Source organism: Poecilia reticulata, chromosome 5 (assembly GCF_904066995.2).
Source record: "Poecilia reticulata chromosome 5, P_reticulata-male-v2, whole genome shotgun sequence".
Taxonomy (NCBI): Eukaryota; Metazoa; Chordata; class Actinopteri; order Cyprinodontiformes; family Poeciliidae; genus Poecilia; species Poecilia reticulata.
This window is the reverse complement of record NC_088834.1, coordinates 21,993,986-22,021,653: the sequence shown is the minus strand read 5'-3', so window position 1 is coordinate 22,021,653 and position 27,668 is coordinate 21,993,986. Positions and strand designations below refer to the sequence as shown.

General features: G+C 40.0%; 2 protein-coding genes across 6 annotated transcripts in view; both read left to right on the top strand.

Moving 5' to 3' along the window:
- The window catches only part of LOC103464925 (calmodulin-binding transcription activator 1), an 89,923-nt gene extending 81,214 nt beyond the window's left edge, over nucleotides 1–8,709 (top strand). For both annotated transcript variants that reach the window (XM_081607288.1, XM_008409339.3), the window contains one exon: nucleotides 1,733–8,709. In XM_081607288.1, coding sequence (XP_081463414.1) covers nucleotides 1,733–1,808 — 76 coding nt within the window. In that variant the 3' untranslated portion in view covers nucleotides 1,809–8,709. The remainder of the gene's footprint in view (nucleotides 1–1,732) is intronic.
- Nucleotides 8,710–9,843: 1,134 nt separating this feature from the next.
- hipk1b (homeodomain interacting protein kinase 1b) lies at nucleotides 9,844–25,792 on the top strand. 4 transcript variants are annotated; one of them, XM_008409337.3, is made up of 18 exons: nucleotides 9,844–10,192; nucleotides 12,628–13,358; nucleotides 13,443–13,634; nucleotides 13,720–13,901; nucleotides 14,018–14,141; nucleotides 14,246–14,365; nucleotides 14,971–15,057; nucleotides 15,152–15,336; nucleotides 15,453–15,603; nucleotides 16,327–16,513; nucleotides 17,479–17,597; nucleotides 19,116–19,250; nucleotides 20,191–20,348; nucleotides 21,193–21,264; nucleotides 21,598–21,765; nucleotides 21,846–22,066; nucleotides 22,151–22,263; nucleotides 23,866–25,792. In XM_008409337.3, exons 2-18 carry the CDS (start codon nucleotides 12,630–12,632, stop codon nucleotides 24,361–24,363), a joined length of 3,441 nt encoding a protein of 1,146 aa, XP_008407559.1. In that variant the 5' UTR covers nucleotides 9,844–10,192; nucleotides 12,628–12,629; the 3' UTR covers nucleotides 24,364–25,792. The 4 variants fall into 4 exon arrangements, with proteins under 4 accessions (XP_008407559.1, XP_008407557.1, XP_008407560.1 ...); XM_008409335.3 differs by having other exon boundaries at nucleotides 20,188–20,348; XM_008409338.3 differs by lacking the exon at nucleotides 19,116–19,250.
- Nucleotides 25,793–27,668: the final 1,876 nt, after the last annotated feature.

Sequence of the window (27,668 nt, the reverse complement as noted above, 5' to 3'; positions counted from 1 at the left end):
TGTTGTGTAAGGATGTGAATTTAAGGAGAGTTTGTCAAACATCTGCTGATTTCTCTTTGACATTTGAGGGATGATATAAAAAAAAGAAAACAACTTGCCGTTAAAGTGCTTTGCAAGAGTAGTTTACCACTTTGTGCTTTTTCACATTCTGTTTTATTGCAACCACAAAGTTCAATATATTTTATTAGGAAATGGAAGCTTAGCAATAGATTCTTTGGTAACACTTTATTTGAAGGGGGGTGAATAAGACTGTCGTGACACTTTCATAAACATGACATAACACATGTCATGAACATGAATAAGCCTTCATGAATATTTATGACTGTTGTCATAAAGCGTCATTCGGTAAATTATGACACTTTTAATACAAAGTTGACATTATTCAAAATATCTTTGTTATGACAGCTTGACATTAACCAAGAAATCATTACTGTTTAAACTTTACCTTTAATAACATAAAGATACCTAATTTTTAAAGTGCAATTAGTAATACTTTTATTACAAATTTATATCAGTAATGATTTATTGGTTAATGTCAAGTTGTCATAACAAAGACATTTTGAATAATGTCAACTTTAAAAGTGTCATAATTTACCAAAATATGCTTTATGACAACAGTCATAAATATTCATGAAGGCTTATTCATATTTATGACAGTGTCATGTCAGTCTTATTCACCCCCCTTCAAATAAAGTGCTATCGATTCTTTCTTTTTTTTGTCAGATGAAACCATGAGAAGTATGTTGGAAATTTCTTTTTTTGTTGTTGTTTATTAGAGAACATTAGTGAACAAACACCATAAAAAAAAACAAGAAATGCAACAGACAGGTCAGGAAGAAAGTTGTGGATGAGTTAGGTTATATAAACAACATTCCAAGCTTTGAACATCTCAAAGAGTCATTATTTAATCAATAATCTGAAAATGAAAAGAGTATGTCACAACTGCAAACCCACCAAGATATGACTGCCCACATAAACTGCAAAATATAAAAGAATAGTAATCTGCCTCATAACTAGAGGCCCATGGAGGAGCAGCATAGATCCGATGCTCAGGTGGGAAAATCTGCTGCTTTTAGCCATCCATTCCACAGATCTGGCCTTTAGATTAGAAAGGCAAGATAGCCGTGAAGGATGGAAAGTAGGGCTAAAACTGTAGCTCCTGCAAGAAAATATGTTAGAGACTGTAAAAGAGTCGAGACTGGAGTGAAGGTTCATCTTCCAGCAGGACTATAAGCTGAAATGTGCAGCCTGAGCTGCAAAGGGATGGTTTAGGTAAAAGCTTGTTCATGAATGAGACAATTAAAGTCCAGACCTACTGACTGAGAATTTGCTAAGACATTGCTGTTCACCTCCAACCAACCTGACAGAGCCTGAGTTTTTTGTTTGTTTGTTTTTTGTTTTGTTTTTCTTTTAGAAAAATGGGTTAAAGATTTAGTTTTGGATGTGCAAAGACTCGCAGTTGTAATTTGCTACAACAGGTGTCTCTTCATAATGTTGAGTCGGAGGAGCTGAATCCAAATGCATGCTAAACTTCAGGGTTTTTATATGTAAGAAAAGCATGCGCTACTTTGTGTCGGTCTATCGTATCGACTCCCAGTGAAATACACTGAATTTTGTGGCTGTAATGTGACAAAATGCAATGTGAACGGCTTAGCGAGTCACTCCGTACGTTCACACCGACCTTGTAAACCTATTTTCTGATTGTGTCTAATGTGCGTTTGGTTCTCCTCAGGGCCAGAGAGCAGAGAAAGGCCAGGGGTCCTGAGAATGCATCACCAGGCCCTGCACACAGCCCCATCAGCCTGTGATCAATCTACCCTCCTCCCCTCTTCTTCCCCCCAATCCATCTCTCCTGCCCCACCCCCATCCCTCTCCTTTTCCATTGCCCTCTCCTTGTCGCTTCTTTTCTCCTCCTTGCTCTCAACCTCCCTGGCCTCATTTCTCAAGAGGAAAAAAAAAAAAAAACTCTTCCCAGACAGACTGAGGACAGGATAGGTGTCCATCATGGCAGCTCAGACAGACATACTGCTGGGCAGAGCCCCAGAACCAGGCTCTGCTCACAGCACTGATCCTCCTCCAGTTTAACTGGGAGGCCATCACATTAACCTCATGGCATTCTTTGCACTCCTCATGGGTATGTTTCTTTGCAAGAGCAAGTTGTCGAGCGGGACAAGCAGTTCAAAGGAAAAACAAAAAACAAAAAAAACAACAAAAAAAAAAGAGGAAGTGCCTGACGACAACATCCTGCTGTTTGAGACAAGTGGCTGGATGTGCTGAAGAGGCTCCGACGGGGAACAGCTGGCTAGCGAAAGAGGCAACTTTGACATGCAGAAAACACAAAACCCCGCTGTGTTCTTTTGTATCTAAACAGAGATCTGTGAAAGAATAAGAAAACCATAAACCAAAAAAAACTCACTTCTGTGTTGCATTTGCATGCAAGGATTCCCCCCTCCCCCGCTTATTCCTCCTCTATATCATCCTACAGAGCTACAGTGGCAAATCATTCTGCTGATTCAGTATCTCACAGTATCACCCAACCACTCTGACTCACCGGCTTACAAAGCTATTAGTCACCTAATCAAAAAGAAAAGAAAAAAAAAAAAAAGGGGGGAGGAACTGCACTTGAATGTACAAGGAGCATTGTTAGAGAAAAGGGAAGCGGCCTGAATAACGATGTCTTAATTTGCTACATGGACTTTGTATGGAGTTGTTCTCAGCGGCAGCACTTTTGCTCGCCCAACGTGGTGTGTCCGTGTTCGTTCAATTCAATGCATGTGTTTGAGCTACGAGCTCCTGCATGCTTGCCAAAACTGCTTTAGTGTTGTTTCTTTTCGTATTTCTATGTGTAACTGTGTCTCATGTCTTCATCGACTTATCCTTGCCCTGTGTAATGTGAACCGTGTAAGGACAAACGACTTCTTTTTTTTTTTTTTTTTGGGTGCTTTATTTATTATTTATTTATTTAAGGGTATAATTCTTTCTTTAACTGGCTCAAGAGTGGCTTAGCTCGAGACTGGTCCCCAAACTCAAAAAAAACCTCCCCCTCCCGGTGTGATAAAATATGACATGTTCCAATGGTTAAATGTCTCTGTTAGTTTGTTCTGCGTGAACCTCCAAATCCTAACTGTGGTTTTGAGGACAGAGTCACATAACATTGCCTTGACTTCTTCTTGACTCCGAGAGGTCTCTATGCTTGCTCTGTAAAGGACATGGGTCCGATACCTGCCCCTGTGCAGGGCACCGCTCCCTGTATTAGCCCCTATACGGGCGATCAAATCCATATTTTGGACTATTGCATATTTCTGTATATAAACTGACGAGGTAAGGGGATACAAGGACCCTGAAACTTTTTCATAAGAAGACTGTATTTAAGATTATAAATTATTTTACTTCCCGTAACGAGAACTTTAGACAGAGATCTGGGTACACAGGACGGCATATTGCTTGTAAATAATGTAGATAATACAGACAAAGTAATGTGCATGAGATTTAAGACAAAAGAAACAGCTAAAAGAACATGTTAGTGGCTATGGACTGTGAGAGGATTTTAACTGCTTCACTTTAAGAGTATCCAGTATAAGTGTTATTGAAAAAGAACATTTTCTTAAAAGCATGCAAACGAAAAATCTAACATTAGAACTATAAGTGGGAAAACAAAGTAAGCTGAAACCATGATTTTTCAGACGAAAAAAAAAAAAAAACAACAAAAAACCATTTACACTTTGTGCTTTTGTTTCTTGGCTAGCAAAAATTAAACCTGTTTTGCCAGTAGTGCCAATCATTATGAATGCTATTTTTGCCTAACAAACACAGTATGTTACACTGGGGAAACCAGTACTCTAAAGTTATCAGCAAGATCCACAGAGGCAGTACATGCTGGCAGTAAACAATAGTAAACCTAGTTCTAGCTCAGATGTAGACCTACAAGTCCTGAAGTTTGTCTGAAAAAAGGTAGACTTATGCATAAAGAGATGACGGGGACGACGCAAGTACAAAAGACGATGCTAAAATTGCCGATGATGTTAAAATGTGAATGCTGTGACTGGTAAATAATGAAGAGAAGAGGTGTGCCACAGTGGGTGTAAAAAGTCTGCACACATTAAAATGCCAGGATCCTGTGATACAAAAAGATGTTCATCTCTTACCATCTTTAATGTGAAACATAGGCTTATATATAGGCGTTGGTGTATAAGATTTAATGTGAAACTGCTTATTTGGTTAATTTAATTTGAACTGCATTGTACAGGAAAACATGGGGGAGCTTGATTACCTTTTGTCTGAGAAAAGGGACTTTATAAATTCAGTTTATTTACTTTTTTTTTCTTTGAACCTTACCGCTCAGTTAAAAACAAACTGAAATCTTTTAAATAATAATAATAATAATAATGTGGTTGCATAAGTGTGGACAACCCCAAACTAAAGCTTTGCTGAAACATGTTCTGATTTTATTACAGCTTGAGTTAGAGTCTGTCAGCAGGACGCATGTTGACTTGGTAATATTTGTTCACTCTTACTTGAAAATTATTCATATATGCCTTATTACGAAAACGTCTCCTGCAATCAGCCCTCCTCAGATGATATGTCCGAGCACTGGCTGTTCATCTTCAGCTTTCTAGCAGAAACCTGAAGGTTTAGTGCTAACTTTTCAGAATTCTCAGAAATTATTTTATTTTCACTTCCACCAAAATAAAAACAACAAAAAGTCCAGCCTTTTTTTCTGTGACAGCGTAATGCATTCCCCCACATGCTTTTGGAAGACTTTGAAGGTTGCTCTACAGATTTTTGGTTGGATCAATCTCGTCGTAAGAAAACACATTTGTGTTGCCATTAAAACAGCCCAAGCGTGCGAGCAGTACGAGAGATTGTTGGAGTTCAAACACAGCAAAAGAGGATCCACGCTCCTATACAACCACTTTATTTCAGGGGTTTTTGTTTTGCCTAAAAGATTTCAATTTGTTTATTTAGGAGGGAAAAAGTTTATCTATCACTTTTTTTTTTACATTACAAAGCAAGAGGTGTGTAGACTTTTTATATCCATTGAACATCTCTTACTGTGTGGTTGTGCTCCAGCAACATATTTGCTTTTATTAAGACCATCGATCTCACCTACAGCAGATCCAGCCCGGCCTCCAGTCAAAGCTTTCCATCTTCAAACAGAATGTCTCTGAACTCATGGTTTGTTTCATTTTTTTATGATTCTTTCTTTCTTTCTTTCTTTCTTTCTTTCTTTCTTTCTTTCTTTCTTTCTTTCTTTCTTTCTTTCTTTCTTTCTTTCTTTCTTTCTTTCTTTCTTTCTTTCTTTCTTTCTTTCTTTCTTTCTTTTTCTTTCTTTATCATTGTCACTGCCATAATTGTATGACATGTAGTTTAATCTCGTGGGAAGTTTTGTTTAGAAAGTGCCTGCTCAACAACAGAAAACTAATATCAGGAAGTATTGTATATTTTCCCAAAAAAAAAGTTCCCAGTTATCTCTTTATTTTCCTAAATTGTGTGTTAAAATTGAACTTGACAGTGTTCTGCTCTCTGTTAAAAACCCTAATTTGTCTGGTATGAATGGACGCTCGTGGCCTAATTGATCATATGTGTGACTATGTCAGGCTAACAAATATGACGGTATCGCCCCTACCTTTGTGTGTACTTATCAGAGGAGGAAAAAAACAACAAAACATTTAATTCTGCTTCTGTCTATGAGAGGCACTATAACAAGCCAATTCCCAGCATCACTATTGAGAAACTCGTGTGTTTTCTGAATCTCTCTCTTATTTTACTCCCAGAAAAAATTTTTTTTTTTCTAAAACAAAACTCTAAATTCTTTATCTGTCTAAATTACTTTCATAGACATCCTCTTTGTGGATTTATTTTCTTTTTCTGTCAGTCAGTCTCCGACTGCCATGTGCTCACACACACAGCGTGGAACTCAAAGATACACAGTCTGGCTCGTACGCAAATAAGGCCACACTCTTTCTCTCATGTGCTTATGTCTTTGGGAGGCATGAAATCTCTCCTTTAGATTATACTCAGGGTTGAAGAACAGGGAGATGGTATGTGGATTGCATTAACATAAGTGTCCCCACATGTGGAGGCTGTGTACATTTGCGTGTACGCGTGTGTGTGTGTGTGCGTGGTTTATAATATAACATCTGTCCAATCACTGTGTAGCACCTTCAAATTTAATTTGAATGTTTGACACACCTGCCCCCCGCCCCCCAAAAAAAATGTCATCACTTAAGGTGTGCCATGGATCAAGCTTCCAACTTAAAAAAAACAACTTAAAAAAAACACACAAAATACTCCTAAGTTTGTAGATTTTGTCTAAATTTAAACGACATTCAAAGCAAGTAATAAGAAACTACACTGATGCAAATGTTCTTGACTTTAATGTACTCATAAGATCCTAGAATGGGCAATTTTTAGATTATTCTGAATTATAGTATCTTGCAGTGTCTTGCAAAAGTATTAAACCCTTGAACTTTCTCACAATTTGTCGTGTTGCAATCCCAGACCTTAACATATTGAATTTGAGGAAAATGATACGTTTTTTTTTTCTTTTAATCTTTTGGTAATAAAAATATGAAAAGTGTGATATGCATTTGATGCAACTCGCCATATTAATTTTATGCAGAATTTAGTGGTGCAATTAAGGCTGCGTTAAGTGGTCTCTACCAGCTCTTCAGACCGAAAGAGACTGAAAATTGAGCCCATTTTCTTTGCTAAAAAGTTCAAGCTCAGTCAGATTTTACATCCGGGGCTTTGACTGATCGTTCAGCCCGGAATATGCTCTGATCTAAACTATTCTGCTGCAGCTCTGACTGAATATTTGGGATCATCCCAGTGGAAAATTCAGCTCTGACCAAGTCTTTTACAGACTCTTGGTTTTCTCCCCAGGATTTATTCCTCTTTTTAGCTTCATGCATCATGAATCTGGTCACCTTTCCATCTATAGATGCCAGGTTGGTTCTGTCAACAAATTCTCCCAGCTGAGCTCTGCAGCTCCTCGAAAGTAGCTAGGAGCTGATTGAATCTTTATCTGATTAACGCTCTTTATGCTCTGCAGCTCCTCCAAAGTAACTGGGAGCTGATTGAATCTTTATCTGATTAACGCTCTTTATGCTCTGCAGCTCCTCCAAAGTAACTAGGAGCTGATTGAATCTTTATCTGATTAACGCTCTTTATGCTCTGCAGCTCCTCCAAAGTAACTAGGAGCTGATTGAATCTTTCTCTGATTAACGCTCTTTATGCTCTGCCCTTCAGTTAGACTGGACAGCCTTGTCTTTGTAAGGTTTGTTTTATAGCTTTCCCCTGCTCTAAGCTTCTCCACGACTTCTCCCTGACCTGTCTGCTCTGTTTCTTGGATTTCAAGATGCTCAGTAATGTTCTCTATAAAACATCCGACTCTCTTATGTGACCTTAGAGGCAACTGGGTGCACTTTACTTAGAGGTAGCAGAGCAAAGAGAGCTGAATGCAAATGGCTGCCACACTTTTCAGAGGTATACCTTAAAGCATCTTGAAAATTGTGTATTCTTTTCCTTTCACTCCATCCATCCATCCATCCATCCATCCATCCATCCATCCATCCATCCATCCATCCATCCATCCATCCATCCATCCATCCATCCATCCATCCATCCATCCATCCATCCATCCATCCATCCATCCATCCATCCATCCATCCATCCATCCATCCATCCATTTTCTTTACACCCTTGTCCCTTAGTGGGGTCGGGAGGGGCCTTTCACTTCATAGTCACCCAATAATCCCAATAAAATACATTAAAGTTTGTAGTTGAAACAAGACAAAATCAGAAAATAAATAAATAAAAAATTGCAGTGTTATGAATACTTTTTAAAGGCACTGTAAGTAATACATCTCCATCATGATAACAATCTTTGTGTTTGGGGTTTATTTTCAGTTTTTTTTTTTTTTTTATCTAACTGACTGCTATGTTGAGGACAGTTCCTCTTGAACAGACATTAGACTGTCCTCCCTCTCTCACCACCAAAGCTAAAGATGACTTAGTGGAACTCCCTCGCATATGTACACACACAGGCGTCAGTTCAACAACTTGTACAATAAACAAAATACCATCCCACACCACAGAAACTCCATCAGCAGGATCATGTTTCGCAGAGAATGGTGACTGTAAAGAGTATGTAACTAAGATTAAGATAAAGCAAAGACTGCACAGGTAAGAACCTTTGCCACAGCAGACAGGTGGCAAAACGTGCACAGAGGTAGCCTCTGTTCTCGTACGTCCGCCTGGAAACGAACCATATAATCTTTCAGGCCTTGTTTCAAGAGGGCGTGGCCAAACACCACATTGCATGCTAGAATGGTAGACCCTTATAGATAACCTACGGCTAGACCTCCCCTTGCCTTCCTCCTCTTTCGCCCTTGTCTTCCCTTTTCTCTCTCATCTCCTGCTGTACCATCATCCTGCCTGCCGTTGTGTTCTCATGCCGATCTCAACCGCTCATTTCTCTTTTTCTTTTTGTAGCCTAGTTTTTGATCCTTCTTTTTGTTTGTTTTTACAAACATGCATGCACAAGCATCACTAACTTGTTGATGTTTTCAAAAAGAATATTTTGTTGCTGAGGCCATGCAAAGTGTTTTTGAATATTGCCCTTATATGTGGAATATGTCTTCTGAATGCTTTACATAATTTCTGCTGTAAAATGAAATCAGAATAAAAAGAAAATTTGCACTTTAACCTATTTTTTGTTTTTTGGGGGGTGCTGTTTTATTTCTTATTTTGTATATTTTTCTTATATTCATTCTGTCCCCTGCCAAATGGCCCAGATAAATTACTTCATGATGACATGCAGATCCTGGAGAGTGGTGGGTTAGAATGTGGTTGAGGTGCAAAACTTGCCCAATAGTCAAAAGTATGCAAAAAAGATAGATTTTTGCACTTTGAAAATATTTGAAAACACTTATTCCTTATTACATAGACGTGGACACATACATAAAAAGATTGGTCACCATTATGAAATTAAACTCTAGTTCTGATGTTTAAAATCATTTTTGCACACATTTTGAGTACTTCAGTAAATGATCTGCGATATTTAAATAACCTGTTTATGATGACAATATCAGTCAGGATTACTGAAATCAAGAGTCCAGACTTGAAGTGTGTTAAAGATTAGGTTGACGACAAGGACTTCTTCCAATTTTAAAAGCTTGGGAGTTTCTTCTTGTGGTATTTTAATTACAAATACCGCAAGAAAGGTAGCAGTAAAAGCATTTATAATTAATAAGATAAAATAGTTAATTTAATTACACATACTACAATTACAGCTGTGTTCGTAAGATATTAGTTAAAGTGTAAATACTTAACTGCAGCTACTCGATTTCTAGAATAAATGAATAAATTGTACTTGTATTGTCTGTATTCTAATATGTTTTAAAATAAAACTTACTACATTCACCAATGTTTTCCATCTATTCAAATACACCAAGTGTTTGTCCCTGCAGTTAACATCTTTTAGAGAGAAGTTACATGATCTTTTCAAAACAGCGTGAAGAGTATTTACTTAGGACTAAACATTACAACACTCAGTTCCAACGTTAACAGAAAGTTCCAAGGCAATCCGGAAAATTACCAGTACTTACGTCAATTCATTTTTACCGTAAATATGTGGTACCCTCCTCAATAGTGCTGTTCTCTCAATGATTCTACTTTTTAGCACACTGTTCCAGACTCCTGTATACAGGAGTCTGGAATTTATTTTGTAACTGCAGATTTGGCATTGTTTTTCAGATTCTCTCCCAAAAATGTAAAAAAGACCCAAAAACATGTGGATTTTTGCTGCATCCGAGCCTTGGAAAATTTACCGTAAGTACGGTAGAAACCGGACATGTCGTAAAGCTTGCAGCTGATATAAGGCCGTGGTTCGTTCCGGAGAAAAGTGGATTTGGCCACTCCACGGAGGGCGGATTTTAAGAGTAGAGCAAGCGATCTTTTAACTATGAATTGTACATATTTTAGAAGTAGAGTATTTAATTTATATAGAAAATGAGAGTTTTGGGCTTTTTCCTGTGGGAACTCGGCGCTGTAATGCTGATCAGCTCGCCTTCGACTGAAGAAACAATGCAGGCCTAGCTAGCGGAGGCTAATCGGATAACTGGCCGACCAGTGGGATTTAAACCGTGGACGGAGCTGTGATTTAAAGCTGTTGAGGCGACATAAAACGGTAGGTTACAACTATTTATTCGTGTAAGTTTGGATGTATACATATATGTTAACATTGGTTTCATTTTTGTGTATTAAAACGTTGGATTTTTGAGGCCATGGGTGTCAAGAGATAATGCGTTAGCATGCTAGCTTTAGTCTGTTGAGTAACAATCTTTGTGCTTCTGATTGAAAAATCCTTCAGTGGTGTGCATATTTATGAATACATTTGGGCTAAAAACTAACAGAAACTCACAGATACACTTTTTAATACATATACATGTATATATTCTAACATCAGTGTTGGGAAAATCTGTTCTTCAACACCCAGTCAGTAATAGCCTCTTTGTAAAGGTTTTTTTTTTTTTTTTTAGCTTATCTGCTTTGAAAAAATATTGTGGTGAATTTTGCTTTAGTTGGGTACAGCACATGAAGCCATCCTTAAAAATACAATTTCTGTATTTCAGTCTCATAACGATGCTTTGCTGATTAGTTTGTCGCATGTAATTATACAGGTATGGATTATATTAAGAAACACTTTCGATTTCCAAGGTTCTTGTTTTGTTTTTTGTTTTTATCAACCTGTCCGCATAGAACTAAAATATATATCTTTTAGATATATATATATTTTTTATCTCTTTTGTTCTCTGATAAATTAATGATTTAAATATAATAATGTCCCCTGAAAGACAGAGCACGTTGGCAGCTTCAGATTACAACGTTTTGGGCTTGTTTTAGTTGTCCTAATCTCATTAGATCAGGACAGAATTGGCAGTAAATGTTAATGTAAGTCGGTATTGGTGAGCATATTGTCCAGGCCTTGGTTATTTTTATTTTGTATTTTTTATTTTTTTTTGTCCTTGCATTTTCCCTGTGAGGACAGGCCTTTGCTGTTTGGCAGCCCATGATGTGTGACAGTGTTCTAGTGCACAGTTAATCTCTACTGTCATCCATGCTCATGTTTCAAAGTTTATCTGTAAAATTATGTTGAGACGAGATAAGCAGTCCTTTTCGTTTCTCTTCTAATGCTGTGACCACAGTTTCTAGAGATGCTTCAAGCAGAGACTGACCTCCCCTCCACCCCCTTTTCTGATTGTATCAAGCTTAGACCATCTGATGTCATTTTCCCCCCTAAAATATAAAGCTATACTTTTTTATTATTATTATTATTATTATTATTATTATTATTATTATTATTATTATTATTATTATTCAAGCCTTCCTGTCACTAATTATTTTGCGAGCAGGGGCAATGTCCCGTTTTGTGTGCTCTTGTTGTTAACCAGGGGATTTCTTATTCTAAGAGGATTACGACTCAGAGTTGGTCATTTAAATGCTGTTTCCTCTGGCTTGATTTTTGAATCAAGCCATATCACATATCATTGATACTGAAGCTATAAAAATTGGAGTATTCTTTAGTTGGTAACAGCATTCATACCCAACTGAGATGTAGTTCTGTGACCTGGTGGTTCATGTGTGGCGTGTCCACCAATTGGCAAAAGATTTAATTGTTTGGGAGGTGGGGGGCTTAGAGGTTGGTCAAGTGGTAAAGTCTGCATCAAAATTTCTTGGTGCATCCCTATAAGAATTTCCCTACTTGTATGTCAAAAATATTCAGAAAAGTTAGGCCTCTCAAATTTCATATAAAAATGTGAAAAGTTGTGACCCAAAATTACAAAACTGGAATAATTTAAACAGTATTTGGACTCCCCCTCCCCCCCCCACCTCTATTGTATACAACAATAAAACGTTAAAACTCCTCACAGAAATTGGGGAGTGCAGATTTAAAATAAAACTTTAAAAGCAGTTTCCCGTTAATCACAAAGATTGACAGTTTCTAAAATGTATTTGATATTTTCCTGGGTTTTTAATCAACAGTACACCTTTTTAAAGTAAAAGAGTATCATTTTTGGTTAACTGACTTTTAAAGGGGCATTATTCAGCCAGCTGTCACATTTACTTACACTATATTTGGTGATTTAAAGTTATATGCTAAAAATGTTTGAGTTATTTATTGATTTATTGGTGAGCTCCAGACATTCCACAAACCAGCATTTTTATTTATTTATTTTTTTTTTTAGAAATGGTATATATATTTATATCTATGTCAACAAGAGTTGTTTACTCAAGTAAATCACCTCTTGTTTTAACTTAATGACATTTCAGCACTGTTCACAAGCTATACCACTAACACGAAGGGGAAGAATTGGCTGACGAATGACATTCCGGGTGTGTTTTCTTTACTTTTCTTGTATAAATTATCTGCAACTCGCAGAAGCAAATAAGATGTTGTGGAGGAGGTATTGCTGCTAGTTGCATAATCATACATGCAGCGCTATGCGCACAAAGCTGCTGCCACAGACGTATGGTAATATTCCCAATTATACATTGGGGATGCTGATTATTTTCCTTTTTTTCCGAATTGTTATAAATAAATTTTTTTTTTCCTCCTTGCAGCAATGAGTTCACAGCTGCAAGTCTTCTCTCCCCCTTCAATCTCCTCCAGTGCCTTTTGCCGAGTTAAGAAGCTCAAGGTGGAGAGCAATGTCTGGGACGTTTCCACCACTGAAGCCTACGGTTCCATAGCAGGCCAGTCGGCGTACGCATTCACCCCAGCCATGGCCGTGCCTCCGTTTGCGCCGTCGCTCGTCTTCCCTCCCGCTGCCACGGGCTCCAGGGGCCAGGTGGTGGTGCGAGCCGCTGATAGCACAGGTAGTCTTCCTCGCGGGTCCAGTCGGCGCGTCCCCGAGCAGGCGACCTCTTCGTCGTACAATCACGAGACGTCGTCGGAAGCGAGGAGCCAGAGGCACGGCCAGAAGAGAAAGATAGAGGAGGTCAGCGAGGGCAGCGGGAGCGGGTGTGGCAGCGTTCAAATCCTGGAGGAGCTCTCGGCTCCCGCGGCGACCTACTCCACCCGCACGGGCGGAGGCGGGGGAGGCGGCACGGGCCAGTCCATACCTCACTCGGCTCCGACCACCAAGAGCAGCAGCTCCAACGGCGAGGGGGATTATCAGCTCGTTCAGCACGAGATCCTCTGCTCCATGTCCTCCAGCTACGAAGTCCTAGAGTTTCTGGGAAGGGGCACGTTTGGGCAAGTGGCCAAGTGTTGGAAAAGGGGCACCAATGAGATCGTGGCTATCAAGATTCTGAAGAACCATCCTTCATACGCTCGTCAGGGACAAATCGAGGTAAAGCACGTTCATGATTCAGTAGGTAAAATCTCCAGGAAAACCAGCGTTTGTTTCTAACTAGTTGGTTACTGTTCTCCACAGGTGGGCATACTGAATCGGCTGAGTGCAGAGAACGCAGACGAGTACAATTTTGTGCGCTCGTACGAATGCTTCCAACACAAGGGCCACACCTGCTTGGTGTTTGAGATGCTGGAGCAGAACCTGTACGACTTTCTCAAGCACAGCAAGTTCAGCCCGCTCCCCTTACGACACATCAGACCCATCCTGCAGCAGGTCGGCTGAACGTAACGTTTTCATTTTTTGTCGTCGTCGTCATCATAGTATTTCAAGAAGTTCTAACAGCTGTTTGCGTTTTTAGGTGGCCACAGCACTGATGAAACTGAAGAGTTTAGGACTGATCCATGCGGACCTGAAACCTGAAAACATCATGCTGGTCGACCCGATCAGGCAGCCGTACCGGGTGAAGGTCATAGACTTCGGCTCTGCGAGTCACGTGTCGAAAGCTGTGTGCTCAACCTACTTACAGTCTCGCTACTACAGGTATTTTACTAATCTCGACACAAGCTGTCATTTTGGAAACAAAAAAAAAAGCAAAAACATTTGGGATCAGATTTGTCACTTCACTCATTAATTGCCAATTGCTGTCTGCCGTCCAGGGCTCCAGAGATCATTTTGGGCCTGCCGTTCTGTGAGGCCATCGACATGTGGTCGTTGGGCTGTGTGATCGCTGAGCTGTTTTTAGGCTGGCCTCTTTACCCCGGAGCTTCCGAGTACGACCAGGTCAGTGTGGATGTTGGTCAGATCTTAAATCTAATCATCCGAAATGAGAAGATGCAGTATCTCGTACAAAAAACAAACTGATTCCTTGTCCTCTGCGTCTCCAGATCCGATACATTTCTCAGACTCAAGGCCTCCCAGCTGAATACCTCCTGAGCGCTGGCACCAAGACCAGCCGCTTCTTCAACCGAGGCCCGGACTCCAGCTACCCGCTCTGGCGGCTTAAGGTTGATTTGGCATACTAAAGCTTACCACACATCTACTACTCAAATGTAGTAGATGACAACAAGATGGAAGCGTTGCTAAAATATCCAGGTTTTAAGAGATTCGTGTAGCATAATAAAGTGATCTACTGCACAGACTAGGGCTTAGCTGAGAAAACTATAACCATCCAAAACAAATCAAACCTTTTTTAAGGTATTTTTAGTGTTTTGTTGCAGAAAATGTTTTTATGAAACACAGCTTAGATTTAACTTCTTAGAGAATTTTGTACAAATTGTGCAACAGAGTTGTTAGAGGTTGAAAACAAAAGTAGAGACATAACAGCCTTGAAATGGTAAAAGTTTATTTATTACATGACATTACAACTTTATCAGGCAGAAATCTGTGTTGCTCTTATAAAACTTCCTACATACACTTCCTATTTTACAGATCATTAATCTGTCTCATAAAACAACAAGTCTATACAATTAAAGCTGTCAACAAATCCTGCCCCAATTTCTTGACAATGTTTTGTTAAAATTCTCTCATAATTTGGTTCATCATTCCAAAATGGTTTTATTACTAAAGATACACATGCATTACATTCTTTGTTTGTTTGTTTTTTCCCCAGACACCAGCAGAGCACGAAATGGAGATGGGTATCAAATCGAAGGAGGCCAGGAAGTACATCTTCAACTGCCTAGATGACATGATGCAGGTACGCTTCGTCTGTAGACTTTGTTTTAACGTCTAGGAAATCGTCTGAAGTATTTGTCGATTGTGAAACCGTTTTCGTTACTTTCTGCGTTCAGGTCAACCTGTCATCTCATTTGGAGGGGACGGACATGCTGGCTGAGAAAGCCGACAGGAGAGAGTTCATAGATCTCTTGAAACGGATGCTTCGTCTCGATGCTGACAAAAGAATCACTCCCACAAAAACGCTGGGTCACCCTTTTGTCACGATGAGTCACCTAATAAATTATCCACACAGCTCACAGTAAGTGCAGTCGAGGTGGGGAAGTCGAATCAGTTTTTTGGAGAAAGTGCTTACCTAGGTGTATCTGCTAAAATATTTGGCACTCCAACTTTTTTTTTTTTTTTTTTCCCCCCCAGTGTCAAGTCATGCTTCCAAAATATGGAGATCTGCAAGCGCCGGAGCACGTACGACAGTAGCAAGTCTCTGTACTCCACCAATGCAGTTCCCAGTGCTGCCGCAGGAAACCTCACTGTAACCTTCAGTAGCCAGCTTAACCAGCATAACCAGGTAGGAACTGTGCGTGCAAATATTTATGCACACCTGGATGTAATAGCACACACTAAATGTGGGTGTTCATTGTTTTTTTGTTGTTTTTTTTTTTTTTGCTCTCTGTCAACATGCATAAACCGGTTTTTAAGCCTTTGACTCTGCTTATGTCATGTATTATAACACTTTATCCTGATATCCTTAAATGACTCTCAAGCCAATTTGGTTTACAAAATGTACTTTCTACTCTTCTCAAAAAGTTCGAAATTGTTTCAGCAGAGTCCAGGTGTAGCTTTTCAAAGAGTGTGCCACTTTCTACGGTGGAATAATTATAGAGATTTTTTGTCTTGCCACTGCAAAAACACAAAATCTTACCAAGTATGTTTGGTCTAGTTTCTAGTGCAGATATCTTTGTACTCTTGAGATAAGACAAAACGAACTTACAAGCAGCAGTTCAGCAAGATAGAGGAGTTTTTTTTAGTCAGTTTCTTAATACTGATAAGAAAAAGTACTAGAAACTAGAACAAACATACTTGGTAACATTTTGTGTTTTTTGCAGCGTGTCCACTAAGGTGGTGTTCTCTTGAGCTGGACAGTAACATTTCAAGTGATTTCCGGGCAGTTGTGTCAGCATTGACGCTGCGGTTTGTCAGACTCTGTGAAGTATCTAAGATGAATGACAGCAAACGTGTGTTTCTGAACCTTTAAGCCTTCTGGTGTTGATCGGTGACATCATCTCAACAGGTGCCTTCTGCAGGGGGTGCGGTGCCTTTGCTGAACTACCAGCCAGCTCTTTACCAACAAGCCACTATCAACATTCCTGGTTTGGCTCAACAAAGCGTCCCACTTCCAGCCCGTCCTGCTGGGCTGTGTAGCCAGGCAGAACCGTTCCAACAGACCCTTATTGTGTGTCCACCCTCTACTATTCAAGGTAGATCTTCGACTTATAGTCACACAGCAGTTCTCTTAGAATTTGTCCTGCATTAGCAAATACTAGACTAAGGCAGCTGTTCCCAAAGGTTTTCATGCTCTACTTTCTGCCCCTTTGAAAACTCACAGAAAATGCTTCAAAATATGTAAAGAATATCAACTTTTACAATGTTTTTTCCCCCACTTTTATTCTCTATTCAATAATTATTGCTTTCGTTTAGCATAAATGCTGCCTCATGCATTTTAATTTTAGTTGGCCATGAGTTCTGTGGTGAAAAATTGTATTATCAGGTAGTATAACTTTATTCATTCTGATGTCATAAAGTTTTACCTGATACTAAACAAAAACCGCCACAGTCCCCTCTTGATTCCAAGAAAATATGCAATATACATATTTTTATATTAATCCCACAGTTCCAACACGAGTCTTGTCCAATAAAGTAAAATAAAATCTAAACTTTGTTTCATACACTTGTCCATTTTCCTTGTGCTATGCTAGCTTGAGGAGAAAGTAGCTTGATCAGAAGGAAGACCATGACAAATATTATAAATATATATATTTAATATTGAATGTATATAGTCCAGTTTTAAGTTATTTTAACTTGCATTTTATATATATATATATATATATATATATATATATATATATATATATATATATATATATATATATATGTGTGTATTGATTTAAAAAATAGATGGGATTCAGTTTTTACTTTCACATTCGTTTCCTTCATCTTCTCAGCTTTCTGAGGCCACCTTATCGCCCCCTGGTGGCCACCTAGGGAATCACAGCCTCAACTTTGAAATACATTATACTATAGAAGCCTTGCATTCTCACAAATATGCTAATAAACTGAACGTAAAAATAGGGTTTAGTTTTATTTTTAAAAAATTGTTTTTTATGATCTTTAGTTTTTTTTTCTGGTTTTGTGTTTTTGTTTCAATTGTTGCTTTGTTTTTCAGGGCTACAACCATCGAGTAAGAGCTCCAGCTTCCCTGTCAGGGTGGAGAACTCTGTACCTATAGTACCTCAGAACCAGTCTGCTCAGTCACTGCAGATCCAACCAAGTATGCTCACCCAGGTAAGCATTTTTATGGTATTCGAATATGTTCTTTTCACATTATCACTATAACCTTCTGTGTTTTTTGCTAGATTCTATGTGTTACATCAACACAAAAGGGTTGGGAAGCAAGATACAGGACTTTCAAATGTTTATAGAAGTCAAATTGTAAAAATAAATAAATGAGAACAACAGTGATTCAGCTCTTAACTTTTACTCTTATTTCCATTAACTGCTGATCTGTGATTTTCAGCACTAGCAGAGCTGAAGGACTGGAGTTAAAGACGGCTAAATGTAATGCAGCAAGGTGATTTTAAAGAAGTTAAGTCATCAGAAATAACATTTATAGGTTCAGGGGAAAACAATCAGCCACTAGCATTAAGCTGTTTAAACTCTGACGGGTGAATAGAAAATGAGCGTAATGTTTTTCTTCTCTACACTTACCCATGAGCCTCCGGTTCCTGAATAAAGAAACTCTTTCCTTTGGCTAGCTGCAGAGTTACTGGTACCAGGTTTCTGGTTGGAGACTCAAAGAACTGGTGTTTAGTAAACTCTAGCACCAGTCTGCTATTGGAACCAGTTAAGTAGAGAAGGCCACAGATTAGTGACTGTGTATTGTTTGAAACTGTTAGCAATTTGTTCTTCTAAAATTGCTGCAGTCACATTTCTCTGGAAACGTAACTATTTTAAATAAAAAAAATATGTTTTTTTATTATTATTATTATTTATCACAACAGTGCTGCATCCCGCTCAGACTTTTTGCAATTTTTAAGTTTTCAGAGTCTCTTAAACCTCCCCCCACCCCAATTTAGTTTCCTAATAATTTTGGATACCTTGATCCAGGGCGCTGATCTCCTTAGGCCTCACTCTCCCTCATTATGCTTCACCTCATACTCTGTGCTTAAGCCCATAAACCTTGAAGTTTACACAACTTAGAGCTGGGAAAATATGTATCAAAATATATTCTGTCCAAAATTCTCACTTTACTAATGATTGTTCTCAGTGTGCTAAGCAAACACTGTCTGACCTTCCTGAAAAAAAGAAGTCTTGATAAATTGGAGATGGACTTTCAGAGTTTTGATCACAAAGTTGATCAAAAATGTGTTTGATCTTGACTTTCTTATATGTGAATACTAGAAGAAACATAGCATGATTTTATCACACTGTGCTTAACTGATAATCCTCTGACTACATGGATTAAAGGAGGCAAAAAATCTTATCGGTTTTACAGTTGAGGTTTTTCAAAGGTTGAGGTTTCTCAAAGGTTGTGTACATGAAGTTGCTTGTCCTTCTGTTGCGCTTTGGCTCTTTGTGGATTTGCTTTCAGAGCCGATTGGAGTGTTTTTTGAGATGTGGGGGGTTGTTGAGTACTGCTACGTCAGTCACGTAGCTGACCAGTGTTCCCTCTGTCCGTCTCTTTGCAGCTGTCTGTGCTTCCCCTCAGCCAATCACAGGGCTGTAGGGCCTGACCTTGTATTTTTATTTTTTTTTTACTCCTCACCTAACGCTGCCCTCCTCTATCCTCCCTTCCTCCTCCAGGGTTCCTGCACACCCCTGATGGTGGCCACCTTACACCCACCCCCACCAGGCATAGCCCCTCAGTATTCCCTGCCTTTGGGGCTGGGCCCCGGGGTGGGTCGGCCCGCCCTCCTGGAGCACACAGCCACTGTGCTGGTAAAGCACCGACGGCATCCTGTGGAGAATGTCTCGCTCACTAACACTAGCGGCTTTCCTTCCCCATTCTGTCTCTCTGTCTCTCCATTCGTTTGCAAGTTCTCCGTTCTTCCTGTACCACACGTTGTATGGGGCTCGTCCTTCTTGTAGTTTCCTAACTCACGTATGGATGTGTCACAGTTGGTCCATGCTCAAATTCCGCCTTGTGATCCAGCAGCACTTTTTTTATTTATTTATTTTTTTAACTTTTTTTGAAACTTAGTGTTTGAACATGACGTCAAAATTGATGACATTTCCCCTTTCTTATTCCCTTCTTCATCCACCCATTTTCATTCCCCAGTTCTTCCTCCAATAGGTGTGCTCAGGGCATGGAGCGCATGCGCTGCTGAGTTGGTCTGCGCTTTGCTTGTAGCTTCTCTTTGTCCTGTCCTGCCATCGATTGTCCAGCAGCGGAGGTCGCAGCTGCGACCACCAAGAGCTCTCACACACACCTCTTCTGTTTCAGCCCCTGAACATGTGGCATGCTCTTTCCCAACATTTACGATCAGCAGACTGTTTGGCATCAGGGGACTGAACTAATCTGGATCTTCTTTAACAGGCACCGCGGTTCTGTAAATACTCGACTCTTTATCTGATCTGTTGACAGCGCTTCATTGTTTGTGCTTTGCATGGTTTCATCCTGTGAATTTGTTGCAGGCCAATGCTAGAATTAAAGGAATGGCTTGGGAAAGGTTGCTCGCTTCTCTAGCTTTGTGCTTTTGCCTGTAGACGATCCTGGCAACTGGCTTGTATTTATTTACTTTTTTTTTTTTTTTAGTCTGTGGATTTCTCAGCATGGCTTAATACGTCTGGCCCATGGCAGCAATTAGAAAACCGGTTCTCATTTTTAAGTATCTACCTGGGTGCATCTACTCATGGGTCTTTTTGTCTTTCTCAGCAGGCTTGGCCAACTGGTACCCAACAAATCCTCATCCCCTCGTCATGGCAGCAGGTCCCAGGTGTGGCCATCCATGGCTCCGCCCACCAGACGAACGTCACAGAATCTCCCCTGGAAGCCATTCACTCGGGCGCCGCTGTGCAGACGGGACAAAGCTGGCGGTGGGTGAACTGGTTTAAACATGCCGCAGGGTTGTGGGACGACAAGGAATTTGGTGTACTTGCCGTTTCTTTTAGTGTCTCGATGTCGATGTTGATTTGATGCCATTTTGGCTTCTGTAGGTCAGAAATGAGTCTCCATGTTTGGAGGGGAAAAAGCTCAGAGTGTGGGGAGAAGATGGGCAGGCCTTTAACAATGATTGTAGACAAATTGAGTTTGTTTTTTTTTTTTCATATTTAACGCTGTTAGTCAGTAGTCTTCAACATTGGAGCATTATCACATTATTAAATACAATACAAATAGTTAAATAAAAAAAGGAAAGAACTCAGAAATATAGAAGCTGGATATTACTTTTTGTAGTAAATATTTATTCCTCTTTAATGATTCAATTTCAGCATTTATTTGACAAAATAAATGCTGAAAGCAGTACTTTTGTCTTGCAAAATGAACTTAATCGCTATTAAGAAAAAAACTTTTTAAAGCTCATTTTCTGTAGTGTCTCTCAGATGTTGGTGAGTTTTTTTTTTGTTTTTTTTAAGCTAGAAATTATCGTCCCAAAAATAAACAAAGATGACATTTTGGACATTTTGCATCATTTTATTAAGACGCTATGAATAAGTCAGAGCTCAGTATATTTTATGCCAAGGAACAGACAATTACTTTAGAAAATGTTGACAGGCTGTGATATGTTGATCTCTCTCTTTCTCTTTCTCTCTTTCTCTCTCTGTATCTGCCTTTGTCTTTCCAAATACCTCAGAATTGTCTCTTTGCCATCTTCATTTTTTTCTATTTTTTTTTCTCTTGTTGTTTGCCGTGCTCATTTTTTAATTTGTTATCCCCCAACAGAAACGGATCTCAAGCCAGGACGCAGCAAGAGAGAAAGAAAGGAAAAGCCCGGTGTGGGGAGAACAGAAACAGGTTTGTAAGGTTTTTAAATGCCCTTGGGAAATGGCGTTGTGCCAGATGAAGGCAAACATAATCCCTTAATTAACTTTTTCTGATTAAAACCGTGCCTCTCTGAGCCACCCATTAGCCGCCTCTGATGCTTCGCTCGGAGAGTCTTGGTGACACTTGAGTGACAACAGTTTCTGTTCAAGACACAAATGATGATTAGATGAGTCGAGGTGAAATGTCAGAAAAATCTCCAAATAATCTGAAATAATTTCCGCCACACCTTCATCGTCAGTTCTTAAATGTTGCCAGGTCTGGATGGAGAGAAATAAAAAACTAAACAAAATTGTTTCCATCTAGGGTTGTATCCACCACATCTATCCTCAGCAGCGGCGTGACCCCGCCCACTTCCTCTGTGGCCTTGTCCCAACCCATCGTCATCTCGGACACCCCCAGCCCGGCGGTCAGCATCATCACCATTCACAGCGACACAGACACAGAAGACGAGCGCAAGTTCCACCCGGCCAGGTGAGTCCAACCCTCTGCTCTGCCTTAAACTCCTTACTGTTTGCGGACCGAAATATTCCAACCAATATTTATCCGTCTAGTGTTGGACTGAGCCGAACCGAGCGCACCAACGTGATCAGCTGCGTCACTGTGCATGACTCTGACTCGTCCACCACCAGCCCGCTGACCCCGCTGCCTCGCAGTCAGAACGCCGCCGGCCCCCCGTCGTCCCGGCAGGCCAAGTCTCTGGCAGTGGTGGCTCCTTCGGTCAAGAGCCAGACCTCTGAGAGGGCGGCGGCTTCACACGGCCGCTTGGAGTCTGGTGAGGGCGCTGCGGATGTCGGATCGAGTTTAATTCCAAGCGTTAGTGATAAATGGATAACGATTCTATCCTGTCGACCTTCAGGTACTTACATGAAGCCAAAAAGATCATCCAACCGGCAGCCGTGCAGCTCCGGGGAAAGCCTGGATCGAGCTGCGCTGGTCCCGAGCCAGTCTCACCCTTTGAACCTCAGCCAGGTGAGGCTTCGTCTTGCTGCCTTGTTTGTTTGTTCGTGTCAAATTTTTCTTTTCTTTTCTTTTTTTTTAATATTAATTATACATCACAAGACAAAATCCATAGCAAGGGTGCATTAGTGTAAAGGAAAGAAAATGTGGGTGGACTGAATGAAATAACACTGACATTATCATCAGTGGATAAATAAATTACAATAACAAGTAGTAATAAAAAAAAAAATACATTTATTTGAAAAGGCAACTTCACTTTGCAGTCATATCTTGCGTAACTTGCTCTTCTAGACTTTCCTCCGTTTTCTGCGGTTTTCAGATCAGAGAGAAAAAAAAAGCACAAAAATGGGACGTTGGAGCATTGAGGCACTTCCAGTTCAGCAATAAAGCATGAACATGTGTCTCTGGGGTACTTTGTGAACAATTTCTGTATATTTCTATCACTGGATAGGAGAGACAAAGATTATTATTTAAACGCTGTCTTTGCGCCAGACTACAGTAGATTTTGCTTTCGGGAAACGGTGCAGGAAGAACCTTCAGTTGGAGATGAAATCATCCAGCTTGTGGCTTGGCTCCTGTTAATATTCCTGGAGTTTGGAATGAGGCATCATCATCTCCGTATCACGCACTATCGTTCAGTGTGTCATATCTTGTACAATACAGCTTTTATTATAGCTTCATAATACAGTCTTTGTTTTGACCAAAACATGCTACGTCTCGATGTAATATTGTAACATCACAGATCTTCTCACAGATTATCATTTAGATCAGATTGTGGACTCTGGCTGGACTAAACATGTAATTTTCCTCCTTTAAAGTTGTGCTTTTCTATAGGTGTGGCGTTCCGCTTTAGTTTGTGTTGACTGTTTTCACTGAGGCAGATCTAAGCCTGAGTGCAATGAGATCCTTGTAATGGTTCTGCAAACTGTGGCGTCAGCTAAAGGATGCAGAATCCACCAGAGTAGTTGAACTTTGTTGCAGGTCCTTTCAGTTTTCTATAACTGAAGGCAGGAGCAAACTCGATTTACACTTTTACAAATTACTCCCAGGACTTTTTAGGAAGTTTTAGTTTTACTAAAATGCATAAGAATGACCTGGTAAATAAAGAGGAGAGGATATTGACTGAGCCAAAGCCGCCGCCCCCTGCTGGACGAAACTATAATGGCAGCTGGGTTTTGAAACGATCTGACACAAACCCTTCTTGGTATTCCATGGATGTTTATAACTTTGTCTTGATCCAACAATAATAAATCATTTTGCTCTCTGCTGTCTGGAAAGTAGGGAATTAACTATAAGTATTTTCCAGATCTAAATAAACATGGATTAAACTAAAACTAAATAGAGAAGTTTCACTCATTCATCTTTCTGGTCATATAGATATCATCCATGTTTTTTTTTAATCCAAGTGTTTTTGCATCATTAATGTTTGTCGAATCAAACGAGAAACTTTTTGATCGAGGAAGCGTGTGTAAGAAACCTGGGTGTATTGGGTGGGACGATAAACAAGCTGAGCAAAAATAGTTTGAGCTGAAACACAGTTTTAAATGATGAACACTTTGCTAACAGCTAACGGTAATGCTTTAAAATGTTTCTTTTTTTTCTTCTTTTTTTTAGGTTCAGTCGGTGGTTTCTTCGTCTCAGGAGCGTTTGTTGGTCTCCCACGGCGACTCCTCTCTGCACCGCCAGCAGACGTTCCCTCCGACTGTTCCCGCCTCTCACTACAGCTTCCCAGAAGTGTCTGCCCTGGTCCCGGGCTCGGCCGCCGCAGCCGCTGCCGCCGCCGCCGCAGCGGCCAGCCTGTACACCTACCCAGCTTCCACGGCGCTCTCCTCGGCTTCCCAGGCCATGGAGCAGCTGCTCAGCCGGGGCCACGGCAGCCACGGACACTCTCCCTCCGCCTATGCAGCAACGTACGCCTCATCTTCGTCGTCCTCCAGGAGGGACTCGGCCGGTCGCAAGGAGTCGGTCAGCAGCCTGCTGCACGGCCTGCCCGCCGCCTACCAGCACCAGTTCGCGGCCGGTTCGCCCTACGTCAGCGTGACGCCCCGAGCTGAGGCGTACGGCGCCTACCAGCTGAGCCCCAGGCGCCTCACACAGTACCCCTACCTATAGGGAACCAATGCAATTATATATATATAAAAAAAAAAAAGTAGAGATGATCTACTGCCCCACTTGCATACTATCACAAAGGGACACTGAAACTTAAGAATTACTGTCTGTCACTTAATTGTTTGCTGCTTTTAACCACAAGAAAGCATTTCAGCCCTAGCTATCTATATGCTCTTTTGGACTATTTTAGTGTATTTGAAATGACTTTTGGTATTATTTGTAATGTATCTTAATACTCCCCCTCCCCCTATGGCTCATATTTTATCCCCCATCCTAGTCGATCCAGTACTAAGGCATCGTGTTAAATCTGTTTATTTTGAGGTTTTGTTGTGAAGAGAGATCGTCCTCCTGTCAGTAGCAGCAGAAATGCTCAAAAACAAGCCCTTAGTTTCTCATGAGCCTTAAGATTCCACACTAATCCCTTGAAGCCCTGTATTTATTTAGCGAACATAAATACTGTAACTCCCCTCCCCCTTCCCTGTCCTTCCCATGTTTGTTTACTCATGTCGTTTTACTGTTTTTTTTAAATTATGATGTTTATGGAAGAGGAAGCTCCGCCAAGATGTTCAGAGAAGAGTTGCGGCGAAAACTGTGATGGCTGTGTGTTATTTTTTTAATTTAAATCGTGGTTGTTGTGTTCCTGTAGTGACGGCGTTTCGGACGGATCGATCATGTTTGTATGCAATAGAGAACTTTAAAACTGAGTGCTGAATGTACTGCTAAAGTTCAGAGCGTGATCTCCTTCCCGAAGCGATCATGTGAAAAGCTCTTTTTTTTTTTTTTCTTTTTTCTTTTTTTTTTTATTCTTGAAGTGAGGTGGGGGGGTAAATAAAACAATCCCCCCCCTCTCCCTCGCTTCATGTGTACTGGAAAGAAAAATGTATGTATTCATGTGAATCCAGACTTTTAGGACCTACTATTACTAAAACAGATTTAAGGCCAGTTATTTTCTCGCCTGAAAGCTGTAACAAACTAACCCCCCTGTTCTGCACAAAAACGTATTTATATAACTATGTCGGGAAGACAGTCCCAGCTGTCTGAGGCGAATTTTCCTATTGTCTGTTTTCAGGCCAAACGGGGGGGGGGCAGAGTAGATCTGCCGACACACGCAGGCGGCAAAACCGTCAACCACTGTGTTCAGACATGCAGCTGCGAGTCGGCTTCTCCTGCTAGCATCGTCGTCTTTAAGGCGCTGATCTCTGGGTGGTTTGCGGGCTTTTAGGTTAAACCCTCCCGCTTTTTTTTGTTTTCTTGTTTGTTTGTTTTGTTTTTGTTTTCCATCATCGGTTCTGTGTTGTAATGTCTGAGTATTTAACTGTATTTCATCCTAACATAGTGTAGTTAAAGAGGATGTTTGGTAGAGCTAATTCAGGGAAAAAGGGGTTCAAATAATCCACTTTCACTGTTTCCAATAAAATAACCACAATCTTAACTCCTTTGCTTCACGACTTGATTCTTTATTTGCCACACTTCTTTATTTCTCCCTCTGAGCGGAGAGGGCGAAATCTGCGTCTGCCATGCCAGTAAAAGTGCAGATGAGATATAATCACATTCTTCTCCCTCATAAACAGAGTTGCTTCCAGAGAAGTGTTTTTTGTTTTTGTTTTATGCTGGCTCAAGGTTTTACATATTTAGCTCTTGCACGTGACCCAGAAAAATGTACAGAGCGAGTGTCGGGTTTAATTATCAGGTTAATGGTGAATAAAGTAAGATGGTTTTAGAGAAGACTCCTTCAAGGTTGAAAAGATTGACTTAAGTAAAAGGAGAATCGTAGCTGTGAGGTAATTAAAACCCAAATCAGTTTATTGGAAAGACGGTTCTTTTTGTCTTTGTTTTTTTTTTTTTTTTATTAAAGGAACTGTAAAATTCTTTAACATTAACAAAACATCTAAAAGTGCTTAATGACATAGGCCCAAAAAATGTAGAAATGTTTTGAAGAATACAATTCAGATGAAAGTTTGTAAAGGGACACATTCTCAGACTGCGAATAAAAATCAAAAATTTTCAATCTATTAAAAATTATTAAAATTTCCTAACCGGTTTCATCCACGTATTCCTGCGTTTCAAACCATGAGCACCGAAAGTTTTGCAGGGATAATTTGTTTTAGGAACTGAAAACTCGGTTCATTAGAATGAAATATCTAATGGTTTTGATAATTATGGTTTACAGATGACAAAAGAAACAAAATTCACTCTGAAAATTATACTGCGAAAGCATTATTTATTATTGCTGCAACAATATGTGACTTCTAAAATGTAACCATTTCTTTTACAGAAATCTATAGAACTGGCTCCAGATTTGGTTTGATTTTGACAAATCACATGACAAAACATCGTTCAATGTTACTAATCAGGAATTTCTACAACTTTTTTTTTTTTTTTTTTGGAATCTTGATGGTTCAGAGAAAAATATTAATCCTCAGATGAATCTCCTCTACACAAAAAACCAGTTTCTGTTTGCGCGCCTGTGACCGTAAAAGCCTATCTCGATGTTTGGCTGCTTGAATGCTACCTGCATCTGCATTTGGATTTTAGCCAATTTGTCTTTTTATCGTTTAGCTTGAAGTAACTGTGACAGTAATCAAGTGGAGAAGCCACATATTTTACGTTGTTATAAAACCCTGACATAAAACTTTAGTTCAATCCACTTTTTTTTCTCTTTTGCTGCTGTAGCTGAACGAGAAACTATAGTTTTCCCAAATAGTGACATGTGGCATTTCTTGTGGTGTCACCTTCAAGGCTGATGGCAAAAATGAGATATTAAGCAAAAACTCATATTTCAAAGGTTGCTGATAAAGCATCCTTAATCTTACTACTTTAGAAAGTTCCAGATTCTCTTTCAGCTGCAGGAGATGTGGGTGTGGTTTGAGCGATCACAACATTTACTTGTAATTCAGAGTGTGGTATTGAGTCTAATTCTTCCAGAGTGGCACCTCTACAAGCATTCAAAAAGCTGGAAATCGTCTCGATTCTGGGGACGGGAAAACCACTGAATAATGGCCTATTCAAAACACAAACAGTCTCCCTGTTCTCAGCAGCAAGCAGGGGGCGCCAACTGCTCATTGGCTTGTGCGCGCGTAAAAATATTTGATAACTTTTTGAAGGCGCAGCTGACAGATAAGTCATGTGTATAGTATTTTAATCTGGACTCTCCATTTCTAATGCCGCCCTGAAAAACCGCCGATATGGACCTGTAGAACAAAAACCCATCTGATTCAGGATGCCTGTGAGTTAGTCATATTGACTTGGACTTTTCCTCATGAAGGATTCCTTCCTTTTCCTTTCACCGTTTGTTCTCCACATGAAGA